The sequence below is a fragment of the Mauremys reevesii genome, linkage group 2 (assembly GCF_016161935.1).
Source record: "Mauremys reevesii isolate NIE-2019 linkage group 2, ASM1616193v1, whole genome shotgun sequence".
Lineage (NCBI taxonomy): Eukaryota > Metazoa > Chordata > Testudines > Geoemydidae > Mauremys > Mauremys reevesii.
This window is the reverse complement of record NC_052624.1, coordinates 160,109,426-160,127,456: the sequence shown is the minus strand read 5'-3', so window position 1 is coordinate 160,127,456 and position 18,031 is coordinate 160,109,426. Positions and strand designations below refer to the sequence as shown.

General features: G+C 50.6%; 1 protein-coding gene across 2 annotated transcripts in view; it reads right to left on the bottom strand.

Annotated features, from left to right (window-relative positions):
• Positions 1–18,031, bottom strand: part of PLEKHA2 (pleckstrin homology domain containing A2) — a 56,631-nt gene that overhangs the window by 18,311 nt on the left and 20,289 nt on the right. For both annotated transcript variants that reach the window (XM_039526264.1, XM_039526265.1), the window contains exons 6-8: positions 9,674–9,820; positions 732–872; positions 215–283 (exon numbers count right to left, since the gene is read on the bottom strand). In XM_039526264.1, coding sequence (XP_039382198.1) covers positions 215–283; positions 732–872; positions 9,674–9,820 — 357 coding nt within the window. The remainder of the gene's footprint in view (positions 1–214; positions 284–731; positions 873–9,673; positions 9,821–18,031) is intronic.

Genomic DNA, 18,031 nt, shown 5'->3' with positions numbered 1-18,031 from the left:
TGGGAGAAGTGAAGCAGCGACGGTGTGCTTGGGGAGGAGGCGGAGCAGGGGTGAGCTGGGGCTGGGGGGGCGCGCCTCAGGGCGGAGGGTGGGGGAGCTGCCGCGGGGAGGGGGGACACCTCAGGGCGGGGGCTCCGCAGGGGGTGGGAGGGCGCAAGGTGGAAGTTTCGCCTAGGGCACGAAACATCCTTGCACCGGCCCTGGGGCTGCTTACCTGCTCGCACTTGAAATAACTGATGGTAAAGTCGTCAAGAGCAAAGTACCGGCGTTTCCAGCTCTTCCTCTGAAAAACAGAGAGAACAGTCCCTCATGCTTCCACGGTCGAGTTCCAGCCTCCCCAGCCCCTCGGAAAAAACAAATGAGTCCTGAGAACCTAGGGATCACATCTTCCAAAAAAGGGGCATTGGTGAAAGCCCTGAGCCTGCTCCACTGGGGAACAGAAAGCTCAGAGCTAGCAGCTCATAACTGAGGGTGCTGAATCACCTACCACTGCTCTGACACCAGGACCATTCTGCACCAACACTGCCCCACTCCCTCCTCCTACACAGAGCAACTATTCATGCCAACGTGATCCATGGACCCTTAGAAGTGAAAAGCCCCCCTTTCAGGAGCAGCGGTGTGGGGGAAGCAAGAGGAGGCTCAGAAGCAATAAAATCAAGCCCCCTTTAAGCCCCCCATCCCAGTGCTCTGCTCCATGAAGGACTCAGTGCGACTCTGCAACAGGCACTCACCACATTCCCCTGCTTCACGCAGTAGCCGCTCTTGAGGATGGGTGGCCCTGTGGACGGCTTGGAGGTGGGTATGTAGCTCTGGGAGCGTCTCAGAAGAGGGTGAGTGGCCACGTCGCCTCCATCTGTGCCTTCCCCTCCATTCTGAAACAAAAGGAGAACAATTGGAAACCTGCAAACAGCCTGGGGATGGGAGAGCGATGGCGCGTGCATGGTTGAGCCTGGCAGAACAGCCAAAGGAATTTAGTAGCCCAGCCTCTAATCTACTCCTGCCCCTTGCCACAAACAAATGATATTTTATTAGCCCAGCCGAACAACACGCCTGCCCCATGCAAGCACGAGAGCAACGTTTGCAAGTGCCCTGATTTTCAGAGGTGCTGAGCACTTGCAGTGCAAGTGAAAAAAAACAACAGGCACAACTCAGCAAACCTGGGCCTCAGGGGGCGGGGAGCCTGGTAGGCACATCGCACCTTGGAAAGTCAGACACAAAGCTACACCAAGGAGCTGGACTTAGTACCACATAACATGCAAATTCAAACAGTAGCACGACACACTAATATGACGTGCAATTTAAATGGACGAAGAACTGGCTAACTGACAGATCTCAAAATGTAGTTGTTAATTAATCAGCTTCAAATGGGGGCGTTTCTAGTGGGGCTCTGCAGGGGCCAGTACTAGACCCAAAGCTATTTCACCTTTTTACTAGTGATCTGAAAGTAAAAATAAAGTCACTGCTAATAAAATCTGTGGGTGACACAAAGATTGAACATAAGAATGGCCATACTGGGTCAGACCAATGGTCCATCTAGCCCAGTAGCCTGTCTTCCGACAGTGGCCAATGCCAGGTGCCCCAGAGGGAATGAACAGGTCATGATCAAGTGATCCATCCCGTCACCCATTCCCAGCTTCTGGCAAACAGAGGCTAGGGACACCCAGCACAGAGGGTTGTATCCTTGACCATCTTGGCTAATAGCCCTTGATGGACCTATCTGCCATGAACTTATCTAATTCTCTTTTGAACCCTGCTATAATTTTGGCAACATCCCCTGGCAATGAGTTCAAGAGGTTAACTGTGTGTTTTGTGGAAAAAGTACTGCCTTTTGTTTGTTTTAAAGCTGATGTCTATTAATTTCATTGGGTGACCTCTTATTCTTGTGTTATGTGGAGAGGTAAAGAACATTTTCTTATTCATTTTCTCCGCCTCATTCATGATTTTATAGACCTCTATCATACCCCCCCTTAATAAGCTCTTTTCTAAGCTGAATAGTCCGAGTCTTTTAAATCTCTCCTCATATGGAAGCTGTCCCACACCCCTAATCATTTTTGTTGCCCTTCTCTGTACCTTTTTCAATTCTAATATATCTTTTTGAAACAGGGTGACCAGAACTGCACACATTATTCCAGGTGTGGGCATATAATGGATTTATATAGTGACATTATGATATTAACTGTCTTATTATCTACCCCTTTCCTAATGGTTCCCAACATTCTGTTTGCTTTTCTGACTGCCGCTGCACATTGAGTGGATGTTTTCAGAGAACTATCCACATGGACTCCAGGATCTCTTTCTTGAATGCTAAGGAGTAGAGGAGGAAGCTGATTTGACCCCTGCATACGGTGTTGGTGAGATGAGTACTGCAGAGAAAGGCAAAACAAGAACCAATGGCTGGAAGCTGGAGCCAGACAAATTCAAATTAGAAATTAGGCACACATTGTTAAGTGAGGGACAAACCACTGAGGGAAGTGGTGCATTCTCCACCTCCTGATGTCTTGTAGACGAGCAGCCAGGCCATGTTTGCTTTAGCCAAACATGTTATCGGGCTCAGTACAGGGATAATGGGATGAAATTCTATGGCCCGTGTTATACAAGCGAGTCAGCATAGGTGATCTAATGGTCCCTCCTGGCCTTAAATTCTGAATCTGTGAAACCCCGTACAATGCAGCTAGCACCGTGCATGGGGATGTGAAGTGATTTATTTGTGCCCAGCAATGTCACTCAGGGCAGGGGCTGCCCAGGGACAGATGCTGCAGTCTGCGCGGTGCAAGGTCATTGGCGCAATATGGGACACCCGTCCTGCTGCACCAAACCAAATCTCTCTTGCACAGAGCTCAGTCTCAGCAGGTCACAGTCTCTGTCAGGCCTCAGCTCATCTCTGGGTGCTCTGCAGGCATCTGATGCAAACTTGCAGCACCCTGGGCCTCTCCCAGCCACCAGAAAGTAACACTGTGGGGATTCAGAGGTCTGGAATTTGCTGTCCTGCACTGGGTGTCGTTCCTTTCCTAAAGGGCCCTCCTCAGCCCCTGGCACACAGAGACCGCAGGTCCATTCCAACCCCAGCTCCTTATCTGGACCAGCCACCGGCCCAGGCACCGGGTGCGCTGGGATCACAAAGCTGCACATACACACGCTCGTCCTGCAGCACCCCAGCTCGCTCCATCCCTGCCAGTTGGCAGCAGGTGCCCTGCTCACCAGACCCGCGGGAATCACGCTGCCAGATAGCTCACAGGAGCAGACCCGAAGGAGCCCAGAGCAGAGAGAGCACGTCCCGTTGCAGCTGCCAGGCTGGGAATCTGACACGGCCGCAGGCCCCACTCAGAAGAGGCTGGGGCGCGTCAGCCCAGCCCACGTGGGCTCTTGCTGGTCCTCAGAGCAGTGTCAGGACACTCAGTCAGACCGGCTGTAGCATTCCTGTGCTCTGTGGTTTGCCTGCAGCACCTCGTTCAGACACCAGCAACACCAGGGCAATCGCACAGCCGGAGGGAAAGGAGCCCAGCTCCAGCAGCCTCCAGCTGCCCCCCTTTGCCCTGCTTGTCCTCGGGGAGGGCAGCTAGGTACTTCCTAAGACTCAAAGGGGGGAAAACATGGTAGAAGTCAGCAGGCAGATACATTTTCCACTGCCTGCTGCTGCTGTGCCATTGCTACTCTGCCCTCATTATAGAAACCCTAAGAAACAGGCACCCAGCCCAGCCCCTCCTGCCTCCTTCATAAGGCAGAACTTGGGGGGCGAGGAGGGGGGGAGATAAAATGTAATCACTGTGCACATCTCTTCCCCCCCCCCCTTTCAGCACAAGTTTGAGGTTAGTGAATTGTTCGAGCAGAGGCTCCTGGCTCTTACCCGTTGGCTTGCAGGGCTCGAGCTGTCCTTATATGGCATTCACGCTGGTGAAGAGGCCTGCTGTGGTTAACCAGACAACATGCCCAGATCTCTCACCCTCAGCTGTGCACTTTCCCCCTCCCTCCACGACAGGACTTTGATTTTTCCAGGACCAAAATAAATCAATAAAAATAAAGCAACTTGTACCCAAGCCAGCCCTTCACTCCCTTCCATGCCCCTCTGAGCCAGGCAGGGTGCTCTGCAGCCCACCTGGCTGCTGGGCAGCAGAGATGCGTTCGCAGCAGGAGGAACCAGCCACTCCCCAGTCACTTGGATTCGCACAGGCCCTTTGCCAATTGTTCCAGCACTTGGTGTTTGGAGAAGGACGGAGGGGAGTTGAGAGATTAGTCTCCCAGAGGGAAGGAGCATCGTTAGGGAAGACATTTCCCCAGAGGTTAGGCTGTAAGGAGCAATCCTACACTGACTCCCAGAGAAATGCACTAGACAGGAGCAAGGCTTTTCCATCCATCCTATCAGTGAGGCCAGGACTCTCCTTTCCTCCTGCCTGGAGTCACAAAGCTGCACCTGAGGCAGCATATTCCTTCCTGAGGCAAGGCAGAGAGGCCATGAATGCAGGCTCAGGAGGCTGCCGCAGGCGAAGCCTGGCTAGGAGGAAAGGCCATTTCACCAAGGGCAGCCTCGGAATTGCAGAAAATAACTCAGCAGCTGGCATCCTTCCCTCAACACCCTCTGCAGTGCGAAAGCGACTCTGAAGCAAACAGGGGCTGTGGATGGAGCTTTAGGCTTTGTTGGAGAACAAACTAACCCAAAAGCAAACCTCCAGCCCCTCACATGGGAGAACAGACCAGCATTCACTTGCTACATAAATCACATGGCAGGGTGCCCACTTAACTGCTGCTTATTTGTTTTTAATAGACAATAAACTTGGCTCCCAAGTGACAAAAGGCCAGAATACACAGCACCATTGTGTGCCCAGCTGCTGCTGCCCTGCTCACTCAGGCTACAGGCTCCCTCTGCACTCCACAAAGCAGCTTAGTGTCAGTGCCAGGCAGAGGGGAAACCACTGGCTAGCAGCCATCCGACCCCAATGAGGAGCCAGAAAAAACACCGAGTCAGAAAGAAGGCTCGGTTCCCCCACCCTGATGCACACGGCTGGGGCCAGCCGGAGCCTTGCAGAGAAACCCACAGAAACAAACAAGAACTTCCCAAAACAGGGATGAAAAATTAGGCTTGGGCAAGGAAGTGAAGCCGAGTTAGAAACCCAGGCAGGACGTAAACGTTGTTGCAGCTGGGCCTGGAAACCTCCCCTTGGATTCTCAGCCTGGATTGCAGCCAAACAGAAAAAGCGTGGGGAGGCTCTGGGCTTCCTGCCAAGGACTCGGTGCCCAAGGAGCACGCACTAAGAGCAGTAGCTGCCAGCCCTGGGGATTCATCTGCACCCACCTACAAACATTCCCAGGGAGTGGGAGTCAAAGGGAGCTGCCACCCTCAGGGAGGCGAATGCCACTGTGTCTAGGGAAAGGCTTGTTCTCAGTTTAAGCACAGAGCAGCCATTCGCACCAAACTAGCATGGGGGTTTTGCATGGAAAGTGGTACCAGACATACTGAGTGAGGGTGGGGCCCGTTTAGTTTCTCTGCCTGTTTTCTAGTGCTCTGGCAGAGGAGACACCCAGGCTAAAACTCCATGTTCCAGAAGAAATCTACCATAACCTCCTGCAGTTCTCTAGCACCTTCCATCCCCAGGTCTCAAAGCACTTACAGAAATGGGACTGCCTCCCAGTGCGTGCCCCTGCAGCGAGTATCAGCACCCAGGCTGCTCAATAGCATTATCCCCATTTTACAGGCTGGGAAACTGGCACAGAGATAGGAAGTGACACAACCAAGGTCACAGCACCTAAGATGAATGGTGCAGCCAGGAACATCACCCATGTCTTTTGAGTACCGGGCTGGTGCTCTAACCAGCAAGCCAGGCCTCACCCCTACAGCAGTCTTACGGTAGGAAGGATGAAAGTGGTCCTTCGAATTGAACACTCTCCTACCTTCCCAGAAATGGTGAAATGTGTCTCCCTATAGAACAGCTCCACTCAGGTAGTGAGCCCCACACACACACACCAGGGACTGGGATAGGAGGAACTGCTTCAAAATGGGAGGTGAAAACACCCCCTGGAAACCATATAGAGTCATAGAATTTAAGGCTAGAAGGGACCATTAGATCATCTGGTCTGACCTCCTGCAGAACACTGGCCAGAGACGCTCACCCAGTGACTCCTACTTTGAGCCAGAGTATCTCTCTTAGAGAACCAAGCAACTTGGACTTAAAGTGATGGAGAATCCACAGCATCCTGAGTGTGCTGCCTCAATGGTCATTTACTCTCCATGTTAAAAATTTGCACCTTATTTCTGATCTGAATTTGCTAGTTTCAGTTTCCAGCCACTGGATCTTTTCCTGCTTTTGTCTGCTAAACTAAAGATCTCTTTGCTATCACAAAGCCTCTCTCCTTGTAGGTACTAGACCACAATCAAGTCACATCTTAACCTTCTCTCTGATCAGCTAAATAGTTTGAGCTCCTGTTCACACAGGATGGAGCGGTACAATTATTTCGCATTGCTACTTCCTGCCAGCAGTCTCCCTTAGACGTGTACATGGATAAGGAGAACATACACATTGAGTCAGGATTAAAAAGACGGCTATTAAACCCCGCTTCAGGGAACAACCCAACCTCTCAGTGACAGGGGTCAGGAAGAAACTCCTCCCACAAGGAGATTATCCCATGATCACCCCGCCAGGTCTCTTGCACCTTCTGCTGAACGAACTGGTGCTGGCCACTATCAGAGACAGGCTACTGGTCTAGATGAATCATGAGTCTGATCCAACCCTGGCAATGCCTATGCTCCAATCAGGCCCAATTCTGCACACGTGCACATCTGTGTGGCCAGGGAACAGTTAAAAACGCCTGCCAAGGAGAACACCACAGTGACCTAATTCTCCATTCTATTTTTAGGCCTGTGACTGATAAGAGCTGAAATTAGGCTGTCAAAACACCAAGAGGTGGAAGTTGCCAATGGTCATGCACATGCCCCTCCCATGCGTCCAGGGAAAGGGAGACTCGGATTACTGGTGAAAGGGAGGTATCCACACCCTCCTGTGGCACCTCCCAGCTGCTGTTCTGGGGAGCAGCAGCGGGGGCTAGTGGAACCAGGCAGGTGACCTGGCTCAGACCTTCCATGGGCCTTGCAGAAGCGGGGAATTGAGACAGAGACCAGGCCACAGCCAAGGGGCATGAAACCTGAGGCAGTTTGCAGCTTTGCATGTGGCTCCATTAAACCCCTTTTGGTTCACTGAACTTTGGAGCCAGAGAGAAGTGCTGCGTGCAGTTATTTATAAACCCTGAGTGGGAAGGTTTCACAGGCACAGACCTGGTTTCCTGAACTGAAAGTGCAAATCAATTCCACCAATAGGAGAAGCGTGTAATCAGACTGTGTGACTTCAGAGAAGGTCAGACAGCCTCCTGCCTCTCACCCAGACAGCTCAGAGCCTAAACCTCAGACTCAGAGGTAGGCTTCCAGACAGATTCCCCAGGCAACAGATGTCACATAATGGGGTAAACCAAAGCAACTGCATTTCTCTCCCAACAATCACACTAAAGTTCAGTCACTGGAAACGCCTCCGATTTAGCACCAAGTTCTGCCTCATCGCTGAAAACTGGAGCAAGTTGCACATTTGAAGGGTTCATGCCAAATTCTGGGTGAAAAAGTTACTGGCTTGCACCAGGGCGTGCAGTCCCCAGACACACGTGTGCGAGAGAGATGGCAAGCAGACCAAAGGGGTGTGATTTAGGCCCATGCAGCCCAAAGTCCCCAGTATGGTATTGTCTGAAGCACCTGCCATTCAAGCTCAGTGTGAAGAACTGCTGATCTAGGCTGTTACACTGAGGCTGATTAGACACGTAGCCAATAAGGGACTTTCTGGTCACACCTTTCAGGTAAACCCAACTTCCTGAGGCATTTCTGGAACAACGGTCACCATAGTATCTAGGTGTTGAGACATCAGCCCTGCCACCGATTTCCTGTGTCACAGTCCGCTCTGCATGCCCCCGTCCAAGGAAAGCAAGAGGTTTTACCACACCCCAGGAGGGCTCTGGGTATCTGCCAATGACCAGATTTCATCCCCTGACATATGCTTGCCTGCCTAGCCGCACTTCATGCAGCTCACGTGACATTGTTGCTCCAAAATCTGCCCCAGCTGCCTATCAGTTTCCAGGTGGGATTTAAGGTGTTCTTGGCCTATAAAGACCTAAATGGTTTGGGCTCAGAGAAGCTGCAATGTGGCGAGGCGCTTGAGCCGACAGTCCCCTGGAAGGTGTTTTTTGTGAAGGAACTTCAACTTGGACCCCTGGAAACCAGATTTATTAGCCTTAGGACTTGCTGCAAGATCCACCCATTTCCTGAGAGACACACTGGGATGGAGTGGGGGCAGCTGGGTTCTAGTGGGGGGTTATTTGTTGTGGGCCTCACGCACAAGCTTTACTGTTGTAATGTGTGAGTTACTATGCAGAGTGGCCTAGCTTGCAGAGTCTGTCGACTCTGTGTATTAAAAAAATATTCCTCCAATCGCTGTACGGCTTCATAGTCCAGGGGCTCAGACAGGCACTTAAACAAAAACGAACAATAATAAAAAATGCGGGTTTCCCACCTCTGGTAGATGACAGATAATATTCTTTGCTTAAAAAGTAGAGATCCAGGTATAATTTGTTGCAGTTAACTACACACCTGAGTAGCGTTTGTTGTTTAACTGTTTCAGAATGCAAAAGGCAGGATGGGAACAGCTTGTAGAAGAAAACTGATGCAATGTTTGTTAGCCTGGTTTACAGCAGAGCTTTGCTGATTGTATTAGTAAGGAATTGGACAGAGGAAATAGGCAGGAATATTGCATTTCCTGCTCAAACATATGCTAGCTAAGCAGCATGGACCCTGCATTTCATCCCAAGACTGTTTATCCCTCATACCATGTTAATCACACACAGTTGTTCCACAGATCTCTGTTATGTCTGGTAGAGAAATTATTAGAGGCAGAAGCTAGGACATAAAAATGATGAAGCAGCGCCCCATTCAATGGCACAGACATGGGTCGAGCACATGTCTGGACGCCTCCCCAACAGTTAAATACAGGAAAATCAAAGAGCAGAATGTGGTATAAATTTCATCACCCTGCTAAGTGTGCAGAGAACGGCCAGCTTTTCCCCCTTACATCCCTCAAGAATTGCTCCTTCGAGCCAGTGAGATGCTATGTGCTAGTACTAAGAGTATTTCATTTCCAGTGCTTGGAGACAGAAAGGCAAGGGGCAAAAGTTAAACTACAGATTGTTTCTATTCACCAGCCCCGAATTGCCAACTTGTGATTTTATCATGAGACTTGCAGTACTTGGCGCTTTTCTTATAGTCCCAGGCTCCTGGACTCACAAGAATCTCAGCTTTCTTCTATAAAAAGCAAAGAAAAAGAAATGTCTAGCCCTCCTGGTTGCAGAGAAAAAGCTGCTTAATGAGAACCAACAGAACCCTAAGGCTCAGAAACCAGGGGGCAAAGAATAGGCACCTAAAATTTGTTTTTAAACTTTGATGATTTTTAAGCTCATGATTTTGGGGGGACTGCCTGACTGATCTGGATTTTTATCACAGAGGTTGCTGATGCTGCCATCCTCACATGGCACATTTTGGTTCCTCCCAATTGAATGCACATTTCAGAACATTCTCTGCTAGCACAAGCTGCAGATCTGCAATGCCACAGGCATACTCCGCTAAGGCAATGCAACGCGGACACACCCAGCTTACCTGATTGACAGAGATAGGTGTATGCACAACCACCCCTCCAATTATCTCAGTTTTGTAGGCCACCTGTGGTTTCTTCTCCTGGGTCTGGGGTGCAATGGGGGGCTTTGTAATCTCTGTGGCTGGGGGCAAACTACCACTCTTTGGCACCTGTGAAAGACAGAAATGGGTGAGTCAAATCTAGCCCCAAACCACCCATCCTGACAGAAATGAAGACTTAGCAGGTTTAGGCTTAGGGGCTGCATCTGGGACATTGGCCTGTCCATTCTCCTGTACAAATACAGCAGTGCCCCTTTAAAAAACAAAACAAAAACAAACACCACACCAAGGCACCCCACATCAAGGTTAATGAGGGTGTGGCTCCATCCCAAGCTGTTTGCAGGAGAACCCTATGACATGAGGAAAGAAGAGAGGAGGTGGGTAATTAAACATCACCTGACATGAGTCTGCGACCTGCCTCTGGAGCCCTGTGCCTTTGTGCTCCTTTTATTGTCTTGCTCTACTTACTGCCACCCTTAATGATTAGCTTTTGCAAGTCTAACCAGGCTAGATGACAGCACATCTATACCAGTGTGACCCCAGCAGTGTGCAAGCTGCCGGGACCTGGCTTTGTATTCCGAGCACGCTGAATCATCCCCTTCCCAATGCTGATATACCATTAACCAGCAAGAGGTAACAGCAGGACCAGGCTGCTCTAATCCCACTGCAGTTTGGGGAACAGCCCTCTCCGTGTCCTGGGGAAAGGGCACGGATCTGTGCAGGAATCGCACACGCCCTCACGCGTTTCCCTGTGTGTGTGTGGCCTGTTCTCTTGCTGTCGACACTGGTCTTTCCCAAACCGGCTCCTGAGACTCAGGGATGTTCCTATGTAAAGTTACTTGTTCTTGCTTTGTATGCAGATGACACTGCAAATCTGGCTGCTCTGTCACTCTGCCAATGGGTGTGGCATAATCAGCCACAAATGCTGATGGATCCTCCTGGGCCTGGCCGGACGCAGCCCACAGCCCTCTGGCTGAAGCTGAAACCTTGGATTTCTCTGGCTAAAATCAGAGGCTCCTCGCCACCAGCTGGTGTAAATTCAGGATGGATTCTCTGAACAGAGCATGACCCCCACATGCCAGAAGGGACTCTCTCTGCAGCAGGTCTGGTCAAAGTGAGTCAGCAGGAGCACATCCATCTTAACTGGGATGGAAGCTAATGGCTGTGCTTCCTCACTGTCCTGCATTCTGTGCAGTCCTTCCCACCTGTGTCAAGCACATGTCAAAGGCACTCTTTCCAGTTTGGTTGTGTGTTACACATACTTCACACAGGCTGAGTCACACCACAAGCAGCAGGGCAGGGGAGAACCAGGCTGCGGTAACTCTGTGCAGGCCAAAGGAAATTGCCAACCAGTTCACATGGGGTATGTCTATACTGCAAAGAAAAACCTGCAGAACCGAGACTCAGAGCCTGAGTCAATTGACTCTGGCCCACAGCGCTCAGGCTGCAGGGCTAAAAATAGCCATGTAAACATTTCTGCTTGGGCTGCAAGACTCTCCCCCTTCGCTGGGTATCAGAGCCCAGGCTCCACTCCGAGCAGGAATAGCTACATGGCTATTTTTAGCCCCACAAGCCCGAGTCAATTGACTCGGGCTCTGAGATGTGGTGGTGCTGCGGGTTTTTCTTTGCAGTGTAGACACATCAAGAGTTGGGGGAGGGGCGGGGTTACCTGCCTTACTCAGAGACTTTTCAGTCACTAGGGATCCAGCCCTTTGGCCCTGCGCTTTGCTCTGTTTACCCACATTCTCAACTTTGGCAGTACATGGTGGGGGTGGAGCGGGTGGAACTAATCCAACTGTGCTAAGTATAGTGCCAAAGGAAAGACGCTCAAACCCAAGACAACTCCATTTCTACAGCAACAGTTTTGTTACCTGTCTCAACAACCTCTCTCCTCTGCAGAGCTGGTCTAGCACCGGCAGCAGAGAAACTGCAGAGAGAGAAGGGAATGCATCCAGGTACCTGAGCTGCAATATTGGTATCCAGTTTGTCAAGTGCCTTCGCAGGCAAAGGTCTCCTCAAGGCCTTTTGGCTCCGGGGAGCCCCTGATTCTCATGCACAATTATTCCTTGCCTTCAGCATCCTGCAGACTGAGCAGAACATCCCACTCAACAGCAAGGGGACAGGACAAAGACACTGCACTACACACTGTAAGCCCAAAGGAGAAGATGTTGCTACTGGAAAATGACATGGGACAGTGCAGGTGTCCTGGAATGGTTCCCTCCCCCCCATGTGATTTAAAGGTTTCTTGATTCCTAGCATGGGCTAGAGGAAAGAGCTCCAGGCAGGGAGAAGACAGGCACTCCTGAGCTCTAACCATTGCTCTGACACTGACTTGCTCGATGACCTGGGGTGAGTTGCTTAACTTCTCTCTGCCTCATTTTTCCTTTCTGTAGAAAGTGGATAATATGAACATACCTTTGCAGGGATGTTGGGAGGATAAATTAGTCAAGGTCTGTGCACTGCTCTGAACACATCAGTTGCTGTGTACAAGCTAGGTACAATTATCTGGATTGCTTTCATATCAGAAGCGAGCTCACGGAACTGAGAAAAAGAGTCTCAGGGAATGTTCCTGCTATTCCCCAAGTTAGACTCACAGGGTAGTTTGCATTCAGTGATTAGCCTCTTAAACAGACTGGACCAGTGTGCTAAAGGATTTTTTTTTTTTTAAAAGAAGTAAATTTGCACTCCTGAAAGTAAGGGCTTATCTACACACAGGGTTACATCATTTTTACTTAAGGAGTGATTTAAAACCAGGTTAGTTAAACTAGTGTAAAAGGCTTTGGGGCCACTCCTCTTTTGTTTGAGAGCAGGCTTATTTTGGTTTAGCTTAAGAAAATTAGGAACAGATAGAAGCTCGCCCAAAATAAAGCACAAAATGAGATAGTCTCCACACAAGGGTCTAGTCTAACTGAACCAGTTTAACTGAGCTGACTCCAGTTTGTGTGTAGATGAGGACTGAGAAGAGGAGTGAATAGTCCGAGACTTTCCTGGCCGGACCAGAACAGACAGCTACTGTCTCGTACAGAAAGTGATTCAGTGCTGAACTAATCAATCCACTGGTCATACATATATCTGCAGCATGAAAAGGCTCAACAGAAAGCATTTTGCTGCTTTGCTGACAAAGATATTTTCTCCAGTTAATCTTTGGAGCAATAACCCAAGCAGTAAACTCCAGGCAGTTCTCAAAAGCCAGGCTTCGCTAACCAAGTGAAGTACCCAGCCTTCAGTGGTAGGGAACAGGAAACATGAGCATCTTAACACACCATCGCTTCCTGTTTCAGAAACAGCACAGCTGCTGTGACAGAAAGCAACAAGACAGAAGGTTCCCACACCAGCACTGCGCACTTTGCCTCAGCAACCTACACCTGTGCAGCATGGTCCGGCGGAACTTTATGCGGTTGTCACCTAGCGCACCAAGCTGTCAAACACGCTGGCGTGACGAGCAACTGGCCAGATCAGAACCTCTTGCGCAACATGCCGTCTTTCATCTGTCTGCATCTTCTCAAGCATCACGGAAGGGAGTGCAGACAAGGAGGTCTGTGCACGTCAATGCTGGAGGAGCTGGCACACATGGCCAAACCAACGGAAATGGTTTCACAATGCACACATAAAGAGATTGTATAGTAGGGGTTTGAATCTCTGCATGCATTACTGCTAGGGGGTGCCCATTCAAATCCAGCTCACAGCAATCGGCCTGTGACTCAGTTTTCATCTGCAAAATGGAAAAAAGAATGAGCTACCTCTCCAGGGTATCAATTGCAGCTAACTGCCCCAACTACTACAGTATCTACGCCCCTCAGAGTCCTTAATGTACGTATTCTCACCCGCCCACCCCCACCCGGCAGGGCAGTGCTATGATGTACAGACAGGGCAGAGAGAAACCGAGTGATTTGCTAAAGGTCACATACGACGTCTGTGTGAGAGCAGGGAACTGAACCTGTCTCTCAATCCAAGAGGACCCTCCCTTGGAGCTGGACCATCCTTCCTTCCCTGCTGGGAGGTTTAGCTTAGTGCTGCCCATGCGGAGTGCTGAAGAAATATTTCAGCAAGGAACAAATCAAGCCTTGCACAATACACAGCAAGAGGGGGATTTTCAATGGCAAAGGGCAGTTAGGGGCCCAGGTCCCACTGAAAGTCAGGATCTCCCCCCAAAACCCCAGTTGTGCCTTTCAGAACCTCCCCACAAGTGACTGAGCTGTTCCAGGCTATCATGGCCCAAGCAGCTTTGAGGATAGTCAGTCAGGACCATGACAAATGCAGAAAGACAATGGCCTTGCAGTGGGAGGAGCGTGGACTGGAATCTGATGCTTCAGCCAGCAGGGGAGCCCGGCGCCTCCTGGCTAAGGCTACTCACTTGTCTGAGAACATAGGAATGGCCACACTGGGTCAGAACAATGGTCCCTCTAGCTCAGTAGCCTGTCTTCCGACAATGGTCAATGACAGGTGCCAATGCCAAGTGATCCATCACCCATTCCCGGCTTCTGGTAAACAGACTCCTACTGTAATTAAAGAGGAGAACAGCCTGTCCTACTTAATAACTGTCCTTCTGAGCGGCGCCTCTACGCAAGCCGGCTCTCTCTAGATGCTGCTGCCGTGCCTGCGATTTTACACCCCACACCCCAGCAACAGGCACTTGCTGGGACAGACAAACCTCTCACTCTTCCAAGAGACTAGGAAATAAGGAAATACTAGCCCCAGCCTGAAGTGCCACAGGAGGTTTAATACGGAAACAGCCTTTCTTAGAACTTCTGAATCTAGACATGTGCTTTAGCTGGTTATTCCGGCATGTTCAATAAACTATTGACACTCTCTGACTAATTCTGTTTCCTGCACTTCAGAATTCCTCTGCCACCTAAGCAGGGCCGGTGCAACCATTTAGGGGACCTAGGCGGTCGCCTAGGGCGCTGGGATTTGGGGGGTGCCATTTTCGGCAGCGACCGTGGCGGACGGATCTTCGGCCGCCCCGATCACCACCAGCATTTAGGCGGAGGGAGCTGGGGCAGGGGAACGCGGGGAGGGCTGCCTGCAGCAAGTAAGGGGGGTGGGGGCGGCACGCAGGGGAACTCCCCGCCCCAGCTCACCCCTGCCCCGCCTCCTCCCTGAGCACGCCGTGGCTGCTTCACTTCTCCCACCTCCCAGGCTTGCGGCGCCTGAGCTGATTGGCGCCGCAAGCCTGGGAGGCGGGAGCAGTGAAGCAGCCACAGTGTGCTCGGGGAGGAGGCGGGGCAGGGGTGAGCTGCTTCACTTCTCCCGCCTCCCAGGCTTGCGGCGCCAATCAGCTCAGGCGCCGCAAGCCTGGGAGGCGGGAGAAGTGAAGCAGCGACGGCGTGCTCGGGGTGCTCGTGCTCATGCGCGGAGCAGGGGTGAGCTGAGGTGTGGGGGGGGTGCCTCAGGGCAGAGGGTGGGAAGTGGGGAGCTGCCGCAAGGGGGGCGCCTCAGGGCAGGGGTGCGGGGGGGGGCACAAGGTGGAAGTTTCGCCTAGGGCGCGAAACATCCTTGCACCGGCCCTGCACCTAAGGCAGCTAAACCATGTGCATCACCCTGAGTGTACGCAACACAGGGCCAGGACAAAGACATGCTACACAGCCAGCGGTGGTTCCAGGCACCAGCTCTCCAAGCGCGTGCCTAGGGCAGCAAGCCGCAGGGGGCACTCTGCCGGTCCCTGTGAGGGCAGCAGTCAGGCAGCCTTCGGCAGCATGCCTGCGGGAGGTCCGCTGGTCCTGTGGATTCGGTGGCAATTCGGCGGCGGGTATGCCAAAGCCGCAGAACCAGTGACCTCCCGCAGGCGCACCGCTGAAGGCTGCCTGCCTGCCGTGCTTGGGGCGGCAAAAAAGCTAGAGCCACCCCTGTACACAGCACACTGGTCTGGACCACCAGAATCCTGGGATCTCTTTCTGGTCTCACGTCTAAATGGGTTTGAAGCCATATTGATCCTGGAAACAAAAGCAGGGACAGCATATGCTGTTTGTTGTTGGCACAACAGATGAGCTAGCGTTTCAGTCCACCAGCTCCGATGCCAGATGAAGGGCCCAGCTAGCTCAATACACTGTCTGGGTCAATTTATTTGCTGGTCCTAGGAAAGGCAGCACATTAATTCCCTTGCCCATTTTCACTGTATTTGGTCTTTCAGAGACTATGGGTTTCTACTCAGCACCCGGCCACACTGCGGCTTGGTAATGGGAATGGCCCCGAGAACCAGACTGTGTGAACAGGCACACGGGAGAAAGGAAGTTCACAGGGAGCAGGTGGGTCAAATCTCACACCCAGAAGTCTTGCAAATGTTGTTCGTGGCACTGTCCTTTCTAACTGCCCTGTAGAAGGCAGGAGACTCCCCTGCTGGATTTGTCTGATGTGCTGAGCTATTAAAGACCCAGTCAACCAGTGAGTGACGCAGGCCAGCTAGCCAATCTAGACAAGCCAAAGGATCCAAGAAGGCCCAGCCAAAGTTTAATAGTTTGGGCTTTAGGGGTTTAAAAATCAAACAGGCTCCTTTCAGCAATAAAGAGACGCAATTCCTTCTAAAAGCCGCATACTAGGGGCCCGATTCGCCAATGCCCAGCACCTTGTATCCTCACTGACACCTCTGCAGAATGCGTGCAGAGTGGAGTAAAGCTCGCTCAGATCAGAACAGTAGCATTTTACATTAACTTTCCACAGGTGCAAATGACAACACAAGGTGTAAGGCATGAGGAGAAACAGATCAGTGACCTTCAAGTCTAGAGTTCATATTCTGCTAGTCACACTTTGGAGGAAATTGCCACCAGGGCAGTTGCCATGTCTCTGGGGCTGGTTTGGGGTTTTTGTAAGTGTAATCTGCACCCAGAAGTGAATGGAAGGTGCAGATCAGAGCAGGTGCAGCCAAGCAGCTCACCCTCCATCAGGCAGCTGCAGGGACCCAGATTTGCATCCTCAGTTCACTTGCAACGCGCACCAGCAAAAGGCAGGCCAGGCCCCAGCCCTTTGGAAAATGAAATCCTGTGTATTTTATTATATTGCAGTATGCAGATGTATAGCACACCACATGATCGACTGATGCCTGGAGAAGAGAGGTCTTTGCTAAAGATCACTGCTTAACTCGTTCAACATCATTCATCTTGATACATGATTCATAAAAAACTAGGCAATATACATCAGTGTATGATGCAGTAAAATCCATCTAGCACTGTGACCATTAGGTATATAGAGTCCTTCAATTCATCCTTTTAAAATCATATGACTCCTTCAATGGATCTGTTAGGTTCTGGGGTGTCCCATGATGAGTCAAGCTTCAAGAACCTTAATCAGAACAGGCAAACCAGAAGTCACTTATGTTAACTTATGGCTATATAAATGCACTGGTCTATGAGAGGGGAAGACAGAGACATGTCCAGTCACATTCCCTCCTGTACTGTGTCCCACAATACAAAGTATTTGCTGTATCAAATCTCATGAGACCAATCATACCAGGAAGGAGAAAAACTGAATAAGCAAATCACTTTAGCACAAGAAAGAAACCCTTTGATAGCAGCAGCAAGAAATCTGTTACACACAGATCCCAGCCTTCAATAATTACATTAACATAGCGGCACCAGAACACATAAGGGTGTGTCTATCTCCCGTAGAAGCTTCTCTTTTCAAGGGTTTAATCATTGTCACACGCAGCAGCTGTGCCTGGGAATACGGGAAGTGCATTTATCTTATCTTTGTTTATAAATATAAAAGTCTCTCCAGATTTAAGTTACCGGAGAAGGAAAAGAAGCCACAGAGCTCACTCATCTGAGGCCAGATTTTCAGAACAGCTCACTTACTATAGTTTTCAATGGTAGCTACCGGCCCTAAGGACTTTTGAATTTCTGGCCCACATTGTGGGTGCTAAGCACTTAGAAATCCGGTCCGGTGTCTTTTTCCAGCTCTAAAGTCTCTTTAGGAAGTTTCATAACCAAAAGATCAGCCCCTTTTCTTGGAGTATTTTCTTTCTTAAATTAAAATGCAAGTCATTAAAACGTGCAAAGCAGCAGCTAAGCATGCAGTGGTTAAATAACCTCTCTGTACTATCCAGGAAGCTGCAGCAGTCCCATTCCTTCCCATGGGAGCTGAGGGGGCTCAGGAGCTCTGGGACAGTAATGCTAATGGTACCGCGATTGCTTTCTACTACAGAGCAGCACGATGCTGCACGTGGATGGATCGGAGCAGCTCCCAAGGGGACTGAAGGACAGAGCAGCAGCTAGCTGAGAGTAGGGTTTCAACTCCCTCCTTGGTTTTGTGGTTGTGAATCACAACCTCAGCATTAATTAAAACATGACAGACTCTCAGCAATCTGACTAGGAATTTCCTGCAGAGCTA